Below are 16279 nucleotides of genomic sequence, written 5' to 3'. Positions count from 1 at the left end.
CTTGTGACCAGCCCTTGCCATGTAGAAATGTGGGACTGGGGTCTTCCATGTTCAAAGAGAAGCTGGAAACCCAGACTTACTTTGGAAAGCTCCTAGTTGTTTAATGTTAGCTCAGATTTTTGAAAAGAATCTCTGAGCCAAATAAAACCTGTCTATGTGCTAGATCTGGCCTGTGGACTGCTGGGTCTGCCTTAGGCAGTAGGGAGCCATCCAGGTTTTTAGACAGGTGTATCAGTTTCCTAGGGCAGCTGTAACAAAGTACCACAAAATGGCTTAAAAACCAAAAACTTACTGTCTCACAGTTCTGAAGGCCAGAAGCTCCAAATAATGGTGCTGGCAGGGTTGGTTCCCTCTGAGGGCTGCAAGGGAAGGATCTACTCAGACCTCTCTGTTTGGCTTGTAGATGCGCATCTTCATGCTCACGTGGGTGTTTGCCCCAAACTCCTGTCTGTCTCCAAGTTTCCCCTTTATATAAAGGCCCCAGTCGTCCTGGGTTAGGGCCCACCCTAATGACCTCATTTTAACTTGATTACCTCTGTAAAGACCCTGTCTCCAAATAAAGTCACATTCTGAGCTCCTGGGGTTAGGACTCCAACATACAAATTTCTAGAGGACACGATACAACCCTGTCAACAGGATATTGACAGAATCACACATGTATTTTATGAGGATCTCTCTAGAGAGACCAGTAAAGAGGTTTAGGTTGAAGATTATACTAATTTAGTAACTTATATTCATAATATAAATATATACTTCAGGCTATTGGAAAATCTTATAGCATCAGGTACTAAAAGAGTCCAAATGTGGAAGTTACAGAAATTTTATAAACAGAAATTTTATAATTATTCATGTAAAATAACTTTTGCCACTAAAGTGGCAATTCATGAAGCATCATTTAATACTGGGGTTTTGGGTAGCTATTCCATTCCCCAAAACAGTACGTGTACGAGATGGCTATCTGGAATCAGAGTGTAATTGAGAATGGAATGAAGCCACCAACTCTTCCCACAAAGTCTTGACCTTACAGTCTTGTCCTCAGCCCCGGAACATGCTCTAATGATATAAACCAAACAGCTCTAAGACAGCAGGATTAAAACCATAGCTTGTGTGGATTCAGACAATTAACTGACCTAGCATTACTCTTTAAAGTCAGGATGGAATAATCTTAGCATCATTGGGATTTTGTTTACATATATCCTTGATTCCTTGAGTTTGCATTTTATCCTCTTTTAAATGCCTTTGAACAGTTACGTGCAGTCAGCTGAACACTCTTTGCATGTCTGTAATTGCTCATTAGCCTGTATTTTCTAGAGACTTCTTAGGAGAGTCCTCATGCATTTAAATCTGAAAATTTAATTGAGCAAGAGTGACAAATTAGCAATGGTCTAGGGATTCTGTTTAGAAAAATCAATTGTATATTATTTTACTTGGCAGAGAATTAAAATACCTAAGTGGGAGTTTACAAAAGAAATTGCAGCTAACCCTTGAATATAGCTTTATTGGCAAGTTCTGCTAAATTACATGCTATTAAGTAGAGCTTATTATGAATGCCTTATCTCCCAACATAATAACTGCTTTCCCTCCGTTACGGGGTGTGTTGTAATGTCTGATTCCTTCAGTCAGCGCTAATGGAATATCACGCCTGACAGATGATTGTTAGTTTTTCCCCCAAATATTAAATATTATCTGGTATATTAACATCTATCAACTAAGGTAATTTGAGTCAGGAGAAAATTCTGTCACCTTTTTGCATGAAGCCAGTGAGAATCTGTTTCCATGGAGAGCTGGGAGAGGTTGCACAGCTCCTGTGTGTGAAGGAGCAGAGTCTTCAGGATCCGAATGAAGATTGCTTCATAGCTGGCTTTTTCTGTTGCTTTAAAGGTCTGGAGGCTTAGTTATGTCCAGCCTAAGCTTTCTGTGCCCTCAGTGCAGTTTTGTTGTACATTTTCTGATTCTCTCTTTGGTGGGGAGTGAGAAGCGTTAGTCGTCAGCATTTCTGAAATGCACAGTGTGGGGGCCCGAGGTCAGTGCCCAGCTGGGATTCCACTTGGCCCCTCACCTGGATCTTCAGTTGAAGAATTAGGATTTTCCCACAAAGAAAAATCGTGATCTAAAACATTAGCTACTTTTTCTGCTCAAATTTAATGTAATAAATGCCATTAAAAAAACCTAAAATCTCCAAAAATGGATAAGGTTATTGGGATTGGATTGAGTTGGTGCCATGGCTTGCTTCTATTTGCCAGTTACTGACATCTCAGTGCTGTTTCCTTGGAGCTCCAGACCTGCATGTTCACTGCCTGCATGGCGTCTTCTGGGACATCTCAGACGTAAAATGTCCTGAGTCAGCCTTGGGATCTCTCACCAACCTCTTCCTCCCTGGCACTCCATGTCCCAGAGGACAGTACCCGTCCAGCTGCCCAAGCAGGAAGCCTGGGCTCTTCCAAAGCAGCCCATCTTCTGTGGTTGCTGGGGTCACTGCCTCCAGGTCTCTGGAACAGGCCTTGCCAGTCCTCTCTGTTGTGCCCCAGTTCAAGTTCTGGTCCTCCCTGCCAGGACTGCACAGTCATCTCCTGACCGCCTGGGCCCATCACCAGTGCCCTGGCCGGCCTGTTCTCCACTCTGCAGCCAGAGCTGTCAGTGCTGCCCCTCCTGTGTGTTCAGACAGTAAATAATGAATTGAGTTCACTTGTTTGGATATCTCATTTATGCATTCTCATCCTGTGGTCTTTTGTTGTATAATTATTAGTATACTTTTGGTATTACCTTGTACTCCACCTTATGCCATTCACATTCTTTAAGACAGTGGTCTCCAATCTTTTTTGCACCAGGGACCAGTTTCATGGAAGATAATTTTTCCACGGACGTGGGAGGGGGATGGTTTTGGGATACTTCAAGTGCATTACGTTTATTGTGCAGTTAGACCTCTCTGCTAATGATAATTTGTATTTACAGCCACTCCCCAGTGCTAGCATCACCACCTCAGCTCCACCTCTGATCATCAGGCATTAGATTCCCATAAGGAATGTGTAACCGAGGTCCCTTGCAGGCACAGTTTACAGTAGGTTTTGAGCTCCTATGAGAATCTAATGCCACACCTGATCTGACAGGAGCGGAGCTCAGGTGGTGATGCAAGCGATGGGGAGCGGCTGTGAATACAGATGAAGTTTCACTTGCCTGCTGCTCACTTCCTGCTATGTGGTCTGGTTCCTAACTGGACCAGTGGGTGGCCTGGGGGTTGGGACTGCAGTTTTAAGAGACCTCTCCCAATCCATGTTAATTACCCACTTTCTCAAGGACTTCCGAAAGATCAGCCGGCCTCCTCCCTAAAGCTCTCTAATGAGGTAACAGGTGTGGAGTCTTCCCGTTTTTTGTTTAACCTCTCCCACCACGTTTAGGAGCTTTGGTATTATTTAGCTGAAAATAATCTGTATTTGTGTATTTAACATTTTCCCTTCCACCTGTGCCTTTTTTGGGGCATTTTGTAATATTTAAGACTTTACAGGCATTATATACTATGAGTAATTATAATACTATATATTAATAGATTTCATCTCTTTTAGGAAGCAAGTTCTTAAAGTATGGATGATGTCTGTTTAATTTTGTTTCTTTCTGAGGTAGTAGTTTCACTTTGCAAATGTATTTGATAAAAATTATAAAAATAATAACTTCCAGCACTCTGGGAGGTCGAGGCAGGAAGATTGCTTCAGGTCAGGAGTTTAGGACTAGCCTGAGCAAAATCAAGACCCCGTCTCTACTAAAAATAGAAAAAATTAGCTGGGCGTTGTGGCATAAGCCTGTAGTCTCTGCTACTTGGGAGGCTGAAGCAGGAAGATCGCTTGAGCCCAGGAATTGGAGGTTGCTGTGAGCTACGCTGATGCCACAGCACTCTAGCCCAGACACCAAAGTGAAAGCTCTGTCTCAAAAGATAATAATAATAACAAGAACAACTTCATGGTTCAGAGAAGTGTAAAACATACTAATAAATAGTCTTACCTGTGACCCAACTTAAGCCATGGGCTTTGTGGATGTTTCTAATGTCTATCTTCAAACTAAATTCTGCCAATTTAGAAGTCCTATGTCATTTGGATTTTATTTTCCAAGTTCAGTTGAAATGATTTCATTCTAACTATTTAAACTTCTTCAGTTTGGGAAGATGAATGAGTTCTGGACATGGCTGATAGTGGTGGTTGTGTAACAGTGTGAAGGTACCTAATGCCACTGAGCTGTACACTTAGAAATGGCTAAATGATAAATTTTATGTTGTGTATATTTTACCACAGTAATAAAAAATAGGTTTATCCACAACTGCATGTAAATCTATAGTTATTAACATCTCAAAATACATAGCTTAATTTTAAAAACAACCCCACAGACATATACAAAAGTTAGGCTTATTCTCTTCACATTGTTTGTTCTCTTTGTTGGAATATTTGTCAAATGTGTATTAATGTCATAGTCGCCAGAGTGAGAAATTGGCCTGTGGCTTCTGGAATTTGTTCCTGCCCAGAGTCTAAGGCCCAGCCACATCCACCCTGTCCATTACGGAGGGTGAGCTTCAGCCCATTTCTCATCAGACTCATCGTGCTGTTTTGGCTTTTTAAAAATAAATACGACCAGGTAATAAATCCCTGTTTAAAGGCTGGTGAAGTGGAATTAAACAAGTTTAGCACTTCCTTAAATATGCTAGCGTGTCAGAGAAAACAAGTCATTTAGCTGTGGCGTTGTCCTGTCTGCCCAGGTATACCTTGAAAGACTGTTAACATATGCAGAGATAGACATCTGTCCGGCCAACTGGAAGCGCATCGTGTTAGGGGCGATTTTGCTGGCCTCCAAGGTGTGGGACGACCAGGCCGTGTGGAATGTGGATTACTGCCAGATCCTGAAGGACATCACGGTGGAGGACATGTGAGTGGGGTCATCGCCCAGCATCTGTGGGGGAGCGAGGGGGACTGTTGGGAAGGAAGCCACAGCCCTTTTTGAATGGTCTGTGTGGTATGGAATGAATGAACTTGACTGAATGTCCATCGTGAGCTGGCACAGCAGGGGCATGGTTGCGAAATGCTGTGTGCAGAAGCCTGTATTTCTCTTCCTTGTGGATTGTGAACAGGTACTGGTAACACTTTGTGGTTTTGCGAAACTGCTTTACTGAAAATATTAACAGGCAGGCTCCCTTGCCTTTAATCAGAAAGGTGTGGGCCGGTGCTGGCACCAGCCTGGGAGGTTGGGATTCAGGCTCCATGTCACACTGCAGACTGATCACTGCGAGGCAGTCCCCACGCAGTCCTCTGTGGGCAACAGGCCTACCCAAAAAGCCTAAGAGCTGAAATATTACCTGTCTCTGTTTAGTTTCAGGGAGAAAATTTTCACTGTTCTGTCATGTTTTACAAGTTCATTTCTTAAAAATCAGCCTTGTGTCCCCGGGGCACTCATGTCATCATCATCAGGGTTGCGTGTCCTCCCCTAGCTCAGGGAAGTGGCATAAACCTGGGGGTTGCTGAGTGCTGTCCCCACCCTATAGATATCAGGGCAGTGTCAGGGTTTCTCAGCTCAGTCTTCGCATTTAGGTGAGGCGTATAGGAAGGAGATCTACCAACGGTTCTCTGGGGGCTATGGGAATGCAGGGAATGGGTTCAGAGCCTCTTAGGAAGGAGGAATCGTAGCAGCATTCAAACTGAACTACTCATGGTTCCTTATGGCTCATAGTCACTTCCGACATTGTTCTGGCTAAAATTTTTCTCATATTTTTTGTCTGGCGTATCTTGAGAAAGCTTCAGACTGTGTCCCAATACCCATCCATGTCCTTGCACCCAATAGTCCTTGGGGTGTGGGATCCTCACATGCCTGTGACTACCACTGGGGGGCGTCCCGGGCCGCAGACACATGGGCATGTGGCTCTGGATCCTCACCAGCCTGGGCCTTCCTTGCCTCTGCTCACTGACTTGCTGGGCATCTTTGTGATGCCCATTGAGGCATCCTTGTTCACGTGCTCTTAGGTGCAGAGCCTGTTCCTGCTGCAGATCTGTAGGAACTCCTGCCTGTGTCTATGTGAAGTAAGAAAAACATAAGTTTTTAATCAGAACTATATAGTAAGAAAAATAAAATTCTTGATCATACTTGAAGGTGAAAAGAGCTGCTAAAATAGTTGCCATTCAGACCATAAAGGAGGTCGACACTTGGGCGCCAGGTATGAGAAATTCTGGCCTGTTTTCTTTATTGGGGGTTATTCTTTAATCAGCTCCCTGATGTCATTTGGCACTGAACTGCATGTCTCGGGAATGACTTCCTGGCTGCCCCTTCCTGTTTGTGTAAATTAGGTGACACATGACCAGTGACTCGGCGTGGGTGGTCCTACCAGGCTCTGAGAGCGCGCAGGGGGGCCCTGCCGCGAGTACTTGTGTCTGCTTAAAGTCAAAAGAAAATACCTGATAAAGTCAGACTTAGTTAGATCTTAAATATTTTTAAAATTTATATCCTAGCTATTTCCAAAAAGAAATGAGATACAAAGGCAAGTAACAGATGCCACAGAAGCATGAAAACAAAAGGGATCAGAGAAGAGGGTGACGAGTATTAAAGGTGGGAAGGAGATGGCGTTTTGTGCTCTGATCCTTAATCCACCAGGTTTAACGTGCCAAAATGCCAGCAACCCTGAATCCCCATGTAACCTTAGGATCTATGGAAAATCCTTTCAGTTTATTGAAACTTTTGATGAACCGTGTACAAGATACTTGTCGGTAGTCAGCAGTGTCTACCAGATCTGGACGCTGAGGCCAGAGAGGTTACGTGGTGTTCCAACAAAATGTTTAATAACCAAGTGGGGAAATTTACTCACAGTTGATGAGGAAAGGGTCAACTTTCTTAATCCCAGTGACCATTCGTTGTGCGGTGGTCAGATGGGAAAACAATGGAAAATGAAGTGTGCTGGTCCCCAGGCCATCAGTGAAGATGTTTTAACTAAGTGTCTGAAATATCCGTTTTTTAATTTGTCCTTCTCTCCTTAAATAAAAAAGTAGGAGGGTAAAAATAACAGGTAATTTGGAATTCCAGGTTCTTGGGAGTCTTCCTCCTGCCAAAAGATGGAAGGAAGCAGGAGGATTCTTTCTAGGAGGGGATATTAGCCCAAAGGATGCTTTTGAACCATATTTGCAGTCCCTGGCTATACAAAGGTGTTCAGTCATGTTTACGTACCTGTTTGGCAGTATGCGCCGGTGGCCACAACAGCAGAGATGTTTACACATTTTGGCATGCCCGTCCCTAGAAGAATTTTGGAAAATTTTATATCCTCCATTTTTAGGTTGACATTTAAGATTTGTCATAAGTTTCAGTCATTGCAAAGGACATTATTTGCAGCATATTTTATATCACAGTATTTTAAAATTAAAAGTTTGTTTTGGAGACTGAGTATCATAGTAATATGATACCCACACCACAATTATCTATCTTCTTAGAGATGGAAATTTTATATTGTTCCTTTTTCTCCTTGAACTCATCATTTCCAGCTTCTTCCCACATTATTTTTTCCTCGAATTCTGTGTAACGAAAACGTACATGCAAGTTAAAATTGCCGTGTTATCTTCTGGACTACAGTGTTCTGACTTGTTAAAACCATCTTCAGGTCTGAGTCATCATTAGTACACAATTGATCAAAAGAATGTAAATAAATTACAAATTTCAATATAAATAGTACAACCTTATGGGAAATATGTCTCTTGTAATGAGATCAGATGTTTTTGTGTATGATTATTCCTGATAGAATGAAACAGAAGTTGGCATCAGTTTTTATTCCTAGTTTTCTTTTTTTTCTTTCTTCTTTAACATAAGAGGTGAGAAAGCATGTTCATATAAGTAGGTGAAATTGCAAGTTTTGTTATAACACCAGCAACTAGTGTTCACCCATCACAGGTTCGGCTTTGAACAACAAATGACGATTGGTGTGGATGGGAAAGGGATGTGGAAATTTAATTGTGCAGAATTCTGCAGGCAAAAATGCTGTAAAAAAAAAAAATTACACTTTGGGGTTTGTCTTTCTTTGGTTTTGTTTTGCAATAATCCTGTAAGAGTCATTTTCATATGTAGACAGAGGAATCCCAAAGATGGAGGAGCCAAGTGACTTGTCTGAGTGTGGCACGGCAGATACGGACACAGACTGAGGACCTCGGTCTCTCCACAGATACCTGGGGTCTGGTTTTGCTGTTGTTGTTGTTTTAAGAATTATGATTAAAATATAAATAGTATAGATTTTACCATCTTAACCATTTTTCAGTGTACAGTTCTGTGGCATTAAATACACTCACATTGTTGGGCAACCATCACCCACCTCCAGAACTCTTTCATTTTCCCGCACTGGAACTCTGTCCCCACTAAACACTAACTCCCCATTCCCCGTCCCCTGGCAGCCACCATCCTGCTTTCTGTCTCTGTAGATTTGATGATTTACACAAGTAGAATCATGCTGTATTTGTTTTTTTGTGACTGGCTTATTTCACATGTCCTCAAGGTTTATCCATGTTGTAGCATTTCATAATTTCCTTCCTTTTTAAGGCTTTTTAAATATTTCGATGTGTGTATATATCCATTTTGTTTATCCATTCTTCGATGGACGCATGGGTTGCCTCCACGTTGAGCTAGTGTGAATGGTGCTATTGTGAACAGGGCTGTGCAAACGTGTCTTCAGGACCCTCCTTTCAGTTCTCTTCCCAGGCAGGGAATTGCTGGATTGGTGCCTGGGTTTTGAAGTGAGCCCAGTTTTCTAGAAAAGCAGGCAGGATATTAGATGATGAAAACAACTCTCTCTTCTCCATTTTAGAGTCCTATTTTCAAGGTGCTAAATTGCACCAATTCAGTTAGATTTTGGTTCACTGTCGATCTAATGTAGCAAATACTTCTGAAATGTGTTCTTTGCTTACAGAGTTGAATGTGTTTCTTACAGAGCTTTATACCAGAGCTGTTTCCTCATAATTATCCAAATGAGGGAAGTAAATCCATCAAGCCCATTCTGTGCATCACCGTTAGCTTTCTGATCATTTATCATGTGGCAAGCTAGCTGTCAGATGTCCCTTTAAGATGTGCTGCTGCAGTTTGGAAATTCAAATTTTGGAAATTATTTTTCTTTTCTAAATCTTGCCTTTGTTTGAAAACATAACAGCTCTGGAATCCCTATTTCTCCCAAAGCTTAACCAGAAACGTTCAAGAAACTCAAGCATGACTATTGTCCAAGGGTCCCTGGGCTGCCACCTTGTTTAAAGGCAGATTTCTCTTGACTTTACTCACAGCGTATGTTTTCAGCTGGAGTCATTGGTGTCTGTGTACCATTTGGGACAGGATTATCAGACTGGTTAGCTTATAATACTAAAAGAAGATTTTCTTCTTAGCATTGAGAGAATGTGCTCTGCAGTGATGCCTTTTGGCCACCAGACGGCGATGTGTCCACAGGCAGCGCCACATTCGCCCAGGTTGCTCCTTCTGGCTGATTTAGCTGGGCACTTCTGGCCTTAGTGGTGTTTTTGACACTTGTTTTATTGAAATCAGTATTTAACAGGATGATCTCTTACTAAATCTCATTCAAATGAAGCATAAGTAAAAGTCATTTAAAGTAAAAATTATCCCAAATAAAAGTAATTTAAATTCTTTAAAAATATAAACTTTAGTACAATATATATTAAATACATTTGGAGCTAGATTGGGTAGAAACAACCAGCAAGTTACGCTGTTCATCTGATTAAAAGACCTGCATGTTACCTCACTCAGGCCTTTGTCAGCAAGTTGCAGAGTTTCATAGTTGTCACTTGCTCCCGTCCCAGCCTCCCACCCTGCGTCCTCGGTGCCCTGTCCCTCATGGCAGCATGGGGCTAGGGCCGAGTCCTCCTCCGTCTCCGGTAGCTCAGTGAAGTGACTCACCAGGAGCAGGTGATAACGGGACTCAGGACACCACCGGGGACAGGATGGTGCCACGTTGGTTTGAGGCCTGGAGAATCAGGGCGCATGCATGCCCAGGTCGGAACTGGGGCACTCAGTGTTCAGTGGCATTGGAGGCTCGGATGCAGAGGCTGGGGACAGATCAGGAGGGCTGGGCCCTGCCCTCGGGACCAGGCTTGTCAGTGCTCAGCCTCACTCATAGGAAACGGTGACCACTGTGTCCCCCCGTCGCAGGTGCAGGTGGTGGGAGTGGGCCCACTCTGCTGGACACCCCACCCTCAGCCCTTGTTCCTCTGCCAGAGCTCCACGCTTCCCTGAGCTCGGTTCAGCTCTCACTCCTGTGGGAGGCCTTCCAGCAGGTGCTGTGCTGGGGGCCTGGTGTGTAAAAGCAGATGTTGGAGTTCCTGGAGTGAGGAGACAAGCAGGAGGGACTGGGCTGAGCCAGCAGTCACAGCTCAGTGTGATAAAGGGCAGGGGAGAAGCCTGAGTGGGGCTGGGGCTGGGGCAGCACCGGCTGCTTCCTAGAGACGGTGGCTCTGAAGCTGAGTGCCCAGCCCAGGACTGGCACCCAACAAACAGTTCCATCACAGAGGGCCCTGCCCCCAGGTAGTAACTATCCAGAAATAAATGTAATTTGAAGGATAGTTGACACGGGTGGAGGTTCTCAAAGTAGAAGTTGTAAACTTTATTCCGGCCACCCATCGTTCCTTTCCATCAGATGTAAGTGGGTTGGCGGGCTGGGATCCTAACACCTCCTCCGCTGACCTGCCCTCTGAGTGCGTAGTTCTCAAGAGTGGGGGCTGAGACCAGCAGCCCAGCCTGGCTGCCACCTGGGAACTCACTAGAAGTGCCACTTCTCAGGCCCCACCCAGACTGCTGAGCCTGCAAGCCTGAAGGAGGCACTGAAGGTGTGTTTGACAAGCCCTGCAGGTGATTCGGGGACACACTGCTGCTTCCATGTTGCAGAGTTGGCCGGTTCCCTTTTTACGGGATTGGGGCTGGAACTGGACAGCCCCCCATGCCTCCCTGCCCTTTGCCTAAGAGAGCCCCTAAACAGTTCCTCCTCTGTTCTCCCCGGAGCCAGGGAAGGTACCTTGAGGAAGCCGAGGTCCTTTAGGCCTGCAGATGCCGAGTTTTGCCTATGGGCATCTTGGCTCGAGGCCCTCACTAGGCTGCACTTGACAGCTCCTGACTGCTTCATCTGCCCTTTGGAGCGGACTGTCTGCGCTGAGAGTGGCAGCCGGAGCCTGCTGTGTGTGTGTATTAGGTCGCAGCGAAATGAATCTCCCTGAAGCACTTCCTGGGGATCATCCCAATTAATCCTTCTGGGCACCAGATCAAGTGGATTCTGCTTTTAATACCAATTTGGTGGTTAGACTGCAACTCTGGCATCCAACTAGGCAACTAATTAGATCACTTGTCTCCCTGGAGGATGCAGTTTTCTGGAGCCTGGTCTCCGGCACCTCGCCTTGGCAGCCCACGCGGCTGGTGCGGCAGCTAAGCTCGTGCTATTCTTGTCTTTGCTTTGCAGGAACGAGCTAGAGCGACAGTTCCTCGAATTGCTCCAGTTCAACATCAACGTTCCCTCCAGTGTCTATGCCAAGTATTATTTTGATCTCCGTTCTCTGGCAGAAGCAAACAACCTGAGCTTCCCCTTGGAGCCCCTGAGCAGGGAGAGGGCGCACAAGCTTGAGGTACGGGGCTTTGCAACATTGTTCGCAGCAGTGTTGCCTGGTGGGTTGTCGCATCACCTAAGTGCCACAGAACGTGTGATCTCCCGCTGTGTGTTACAAAATACGGACAGGCTACCCGGATTTAGTTCATTATAATTCGTACAACTTCATAGTTTTAATAATCTTAATGTCAGTTTGAGTTTATACTTAATGTGCATTGATTCTGTTTTAAAATCAAAGATTTTCTAAAACTGTTATCCTTATAGAAAGGCTTTTAAAAAATATATATATAAGCCCACCAAAAAATACTTCCCAGCATGCACTTTTCTAGGAAAAAGCTACTAGATGATATTAACAATTGGGAATCCAAAAATAATTTGATTCTGCTTTGATATTTTTTCCATGGCTCCTTTAGAGCTGGGGCTGCCCCATGGTCTTGGCAGGGGGTTAGGGCCTTCGTTGTTAAGCTGTGTGACTTGTGTGTGTCGTCACAGCAAGTTTGTATGCAGTTTCCTCTTCCCATCAGTTCTTCCCCTCTGATTTCTTAGCAGGAGGAGGAGGGCTGGGTGGGAGCTAAGCAGGATCACTGGTGAGATCCCTGCTCCAGCATGTGTGCTGAGGCCTTGGTCCCCTCCACCCTAGACCCCTGTCCCTGGGGCCATCTTGGTCTTGACCCATAGAGCCTTTTACCGTGTGGTGGACAGCACGGGCGTGGCCCCAGCTTGTGAGACCCAGGGTCCTCATGCTGCCCATGCTGCTGTGCATCCCAGGTGGGTGTTGGCCCCTTGGTGCAGGGCAGGATAGGCAGCATGGTGGCCTTACCTTGCAGTGGGGGAAGAGAGTTACGGGTTGCAGATTTCAGAAAGCAAAAACCCTAAATAAGATTTTTAAAAAGTAATATGTTAATCCCAAAAAGGACACTTAGTATGTTATGGCAAAGGGGCCCTCCCCGCCCTGGGCTTCTCTGTCCTTATCACCGGAATGTCGATTATGTTGCCCTCTCCTGTTTTCGTGATCCCTCCGAGGACCCTTCTTCAGCCATCATCTAGAGGTGACCTGAGCACTGACCCTCTGGTTAAAGGAAGACGGCAGCTGCTCACTCAGAGCCCCGCGTCACAGCAGCCCGGAGGGAGCTGCTGTTCTGACCTGCGTGCACATGAGGACGCCAGGGCACGTGCATGGGTCACAGCCCCTGTGGGGTGCTAGCGTGGACCCCAAGTCTGCCTGACCCCAAGGCCACACTGACCTACAGTTAATTATTTCACATTCTGAGATTCTTTTCTCAGTTAGACTGTTAGTTAGCACTTGGGAAACAGGGACCATGTCTACACTTCTTTCGTAGCCCCCTGCGGCCAGCAGAGACCTGGGCCATGGGCGTGCGCTGCAGAAGGGCAGGGACTCGAGGGTCTTCGGTGTCTGGAGCGGTGCTGGGTGGGTGTAGACGGCGCTTGCTCCAACGTCCGGCCCTCACCCAGCTTGTCTCTGTCGCCCCTCAGGCCATCTCTCGCCTCTGCGAGGACAAGTACAAGGACCTGAGGAGATCCACGAGGAAGCGCTCGGCCAGTGCTGACAACCTGACCCTGCCCCGGTGGTCCCCGGCCATCATCTCCTAACGCGGAGGCCCCCCTGGAGGCCACAGCCCCGCGGTTTCTCCTTTAGTTTAAGAAAAGACAGACTTGGGGTGGGTTTGTTTTTGTTTTTTCCTTTCCTTTCCTTTTTAAACTCATAGCTCCGCCGGGCTGCCTCCACGACCGCCTCCGCACGGCCGCGAGGGACGCCAGTCAGTATTCCGGGACCGCCGCGCCGTCTCGCGCCTCCCTCGGGAGGGAAGGACTCCGACCCAGGGGGGGAGCAGGGGCGGGGAGTCGCGGCCGGGCGGGGACGGGCCACCTGGCCCGGCCGTCCCGGTGCCCCTCCCGGTCAGTAGAGGAGCGCGACGGACACAGCGTAGGTGACAGAGTTGGACGTGCATTAAAGACAGTGCTGCCTTCCCACCCGGGTCAGTGTGTTCTGTGAGACTTCTTGCATTCCTTCCTGCTGCTTTTTTGGGATTCGGGGGATTTTTGTTGGTTGGTTTTTCTCCTGTTTTGGTCCCACAGAGCAGAGAACATAGTGTGTACCCACCACAGCACAGACATGCAAATACATAGTCGTGGTCGTTCCTCGCTGCGCCATCTCGCGAGCCGTCGTCTGAGCTTTCTTCCTCCCCGGTGGGATGTGCTTGTCGGGGCTCCGTACTCCTTTATTTTATAAAGTGTTCCTTCAACACTGGCAGGATTCACTTGACTGTAGTGCTGAACCAAAAGTATCCGCTCCCCCTTACTCCTCACCCCGAGAAAATTCTAGATTACATGGGTGCTTGTGCCTTCCGATTTTCTTGCTGTTTTGGGGTTTTTTGTTGTTGTTGTTTTTCTCCCCTTTCTCTGAGCTGAAGTTATAGTTACAAACTCAGACTTTGTGGGCTGAAGGAAACAAGGTGTGGCAAAGGGTCCTCCGCCCGGTTGGGAATTTTTCCAGAGTGCTGGGTGTTTGCCTGAAGTTATCTATTGAGTAGGAGCCATTTGTTTGTACTCCCTGCCTAATTCATTCCTCTACTTCCAATGTCCATTGTTGCAAGCAATATTCTTCTCAATTTTTATATGTTTACTTTAAATCAAAGTTAGTCTATTTGTATAAAATTTTTTAAAAATCTAAAATTACAAAAAAAAAAAAACAAAAAACCAAGGGTGGGTGGGTATTCTCGTGGGAAGATCATTCAAGGGAAAAATGTTACTATTTACTGAGGTATTTTTCACAGAATGATTGAATAAAAAAAATTCAACTTGCATTTTCATTGTGGGTGCTTAGAGAAGTTCTAAAAAATTCAAACTGTGAAGGTTTCTGCTTCATTAGTTATGACCATACTTTTTCATTCTGACTCTTCCTGATTTCCTTATGGGCTAGATAAGAATCTTTGACATCAAGCAAAATAAAAGGGTTAACGATAGAATATCAAATAGTAAATTTGATGTTAAGTCTTGAGAATCTGAGTCACTTGCACATACAATGCTTTGGGTTTTTGCGTATTTTCTTAGGTCACAGTGACAGAGGTTTCTGAGTGTTTTCCTTTTTCAAATCTCTGAGGTGAACGGCAGAATTGATCTGTGTTTCACCTTCCTCCCGTGTGAGCTTGGAACACTTTGGAATCTTATCTTAAATGAGTCTTGAGAACCCTAAAATCATGCACTTGGTCCCCAGACTTGCTTGCTCTTGATGAACCACACTTTGGAAACGGAAGGGACTCAGAATGTCAAAATCCCAAGAGCATCAAGCCAAAAGTGTTAGGTTTCAGTGAAATTGGTGTCATATATAAACATGATTGTTTGGGACAGAAATGTCACCACATTCTTTCTGGCCTAAACTTTCCCAAGCAAACAAGCAGAATATCAAAAGTTAATTATCTTTCCATTGTAATTGTGTTGATACACTCTGTATGAGTACCAAAATCAGCTTCTCCCTTCAAGAGTTGAATTTAGAACTTTAAATACAAATCTAAAAATGTAGAAAATATCATTTTATATTTCCCTAATCTATATAGCTTAAAAAGGGACATATTTTCTTAGCTGAATATGAATACCTCTTAAACATAAATTAGTTCCTCTCATGTAAATTATCTTATTTTACTGATCCATTTCAGGAAAGAGGTTCTGCTGCCTTTATAGCAGAAATCTTATTTTTATCCCTTTTATTTGAATGAGAGATTTGAAAATTGAATTATGTAAATATTTCAATGCATCTGCTATTATTTTGTGGAGTTTATTAAACTACTTTAAAAAATTGTATAGTCTATTTATTGTATGTATGTACATACAGTCTGATACCTAAAATTTAAAGTGGATTCCGTAAAACCTGACTCATTCTTGTTTAGACTTATTGAATATTGTTTTAGCCTTGTGCACTGGACTCTACCTCTGTATAGGAAAATTTTCCATATTCATTACTTAGTATTGATCTGTATTAATTGGTTATGTTTCTTGCACTAAGAATTTTTAAAACTCTGCTGTAAGTGTAGATTTTAGTTTTACTTTGGCAGTATGAATCACTTGACACGTAGGTAGATACTTTAGGTTCATTTCATTTTATTTTTCTACATGACGACGAATAGTTACGTTTGTTCTCTGATTTGTTCTAAGTTTGCCAAAACAAAACACAAAACCAGTTCAGTACCTATTGATAAATTGTAGTGACTGTAATTTGTTTGCAAGGTGATTCAATGCCCTACTATTAAAGCTGGACTGCTGTTTAGGAGCACATTGTCTTAGTGTAGTTTTTGATTGGAAAATTTTTGTCATTAATGAAGGATGAAGAAAAACCACACAATTTGTTGACTTTAGATTTGACTTAAACAACAAAGTCATTGGGACAATAAATACAGGTCCCAATGAATTTTTTTTTATTTGTTTTACTTTGTTTTAACTAGGAAAAGGGAAAGAAGTCAGGGCTTTAAAATCGAATTGGAGGGCAAGGTGAGAAATCTTGCCTGGAGCGGGATGTGCTCCCGCGACTTGGTGCACGGGCGGAGGCCAGGGGCCACCATCATGTCTTCTCTGGGCTGCTGTCCCGTGTTCCTTCTCTGAGCTTCGGCAGGGATGTCTTCATCTTGGCATTTCCCTTGGTCCTGGGGATTTTGATCCTCAGCTGAGCTGCAAAGCAGA

The 16279-nt window shown here is 44.5% G+C and overlaps 1 protein-coding gene across 1 annotated transcript in view; it reads left to right on the top strand.

Annotated features, from left to right (window-relative positions):
* Nucleotides 1–15872, top strand: part of CCNY (cyclin Y) — a 120650-nt gene extending 104778 nt beyond the window's left edge. The window contains exons 8-10 of the mRNA XM_045535396.1: nt 4739–4905; nt 11444–11606; nt 13082–15872. Of these exons, the coding sequence (XP_045391352.1) occupies nt 4739–4905; nt 11444–11606; nt 13082–13198 (447 nt within the window). The 3' untranslated portion in view covers nt 13199–15872. The remainder of the gene's footprint in view (nt 1–4738; nt 4906–11443; nt 11607–13081) is intronic.
* The last annotated feature ends 407 nt before the right edge of the window (nt 15873–16279 follow it).

The sequence above is a fragment of the Lemur catta genome, chromosome 1 (genome assembly GCF_020740605.2).
Source record: "Lemur catta isolate mLemCat1 chromosome 1, mLemCat1.pri, whole genome shotgun sequence".
NCBI lineage: Eukaryota > Metazoa > Chordata > Mammalia > Primates > Lemuridae > Lemur > Lemur catta.
Note: the sequence above shows the minus strand (reverse complement) of the source record. Positions and strands in the feature narration are given on the sequence as shown.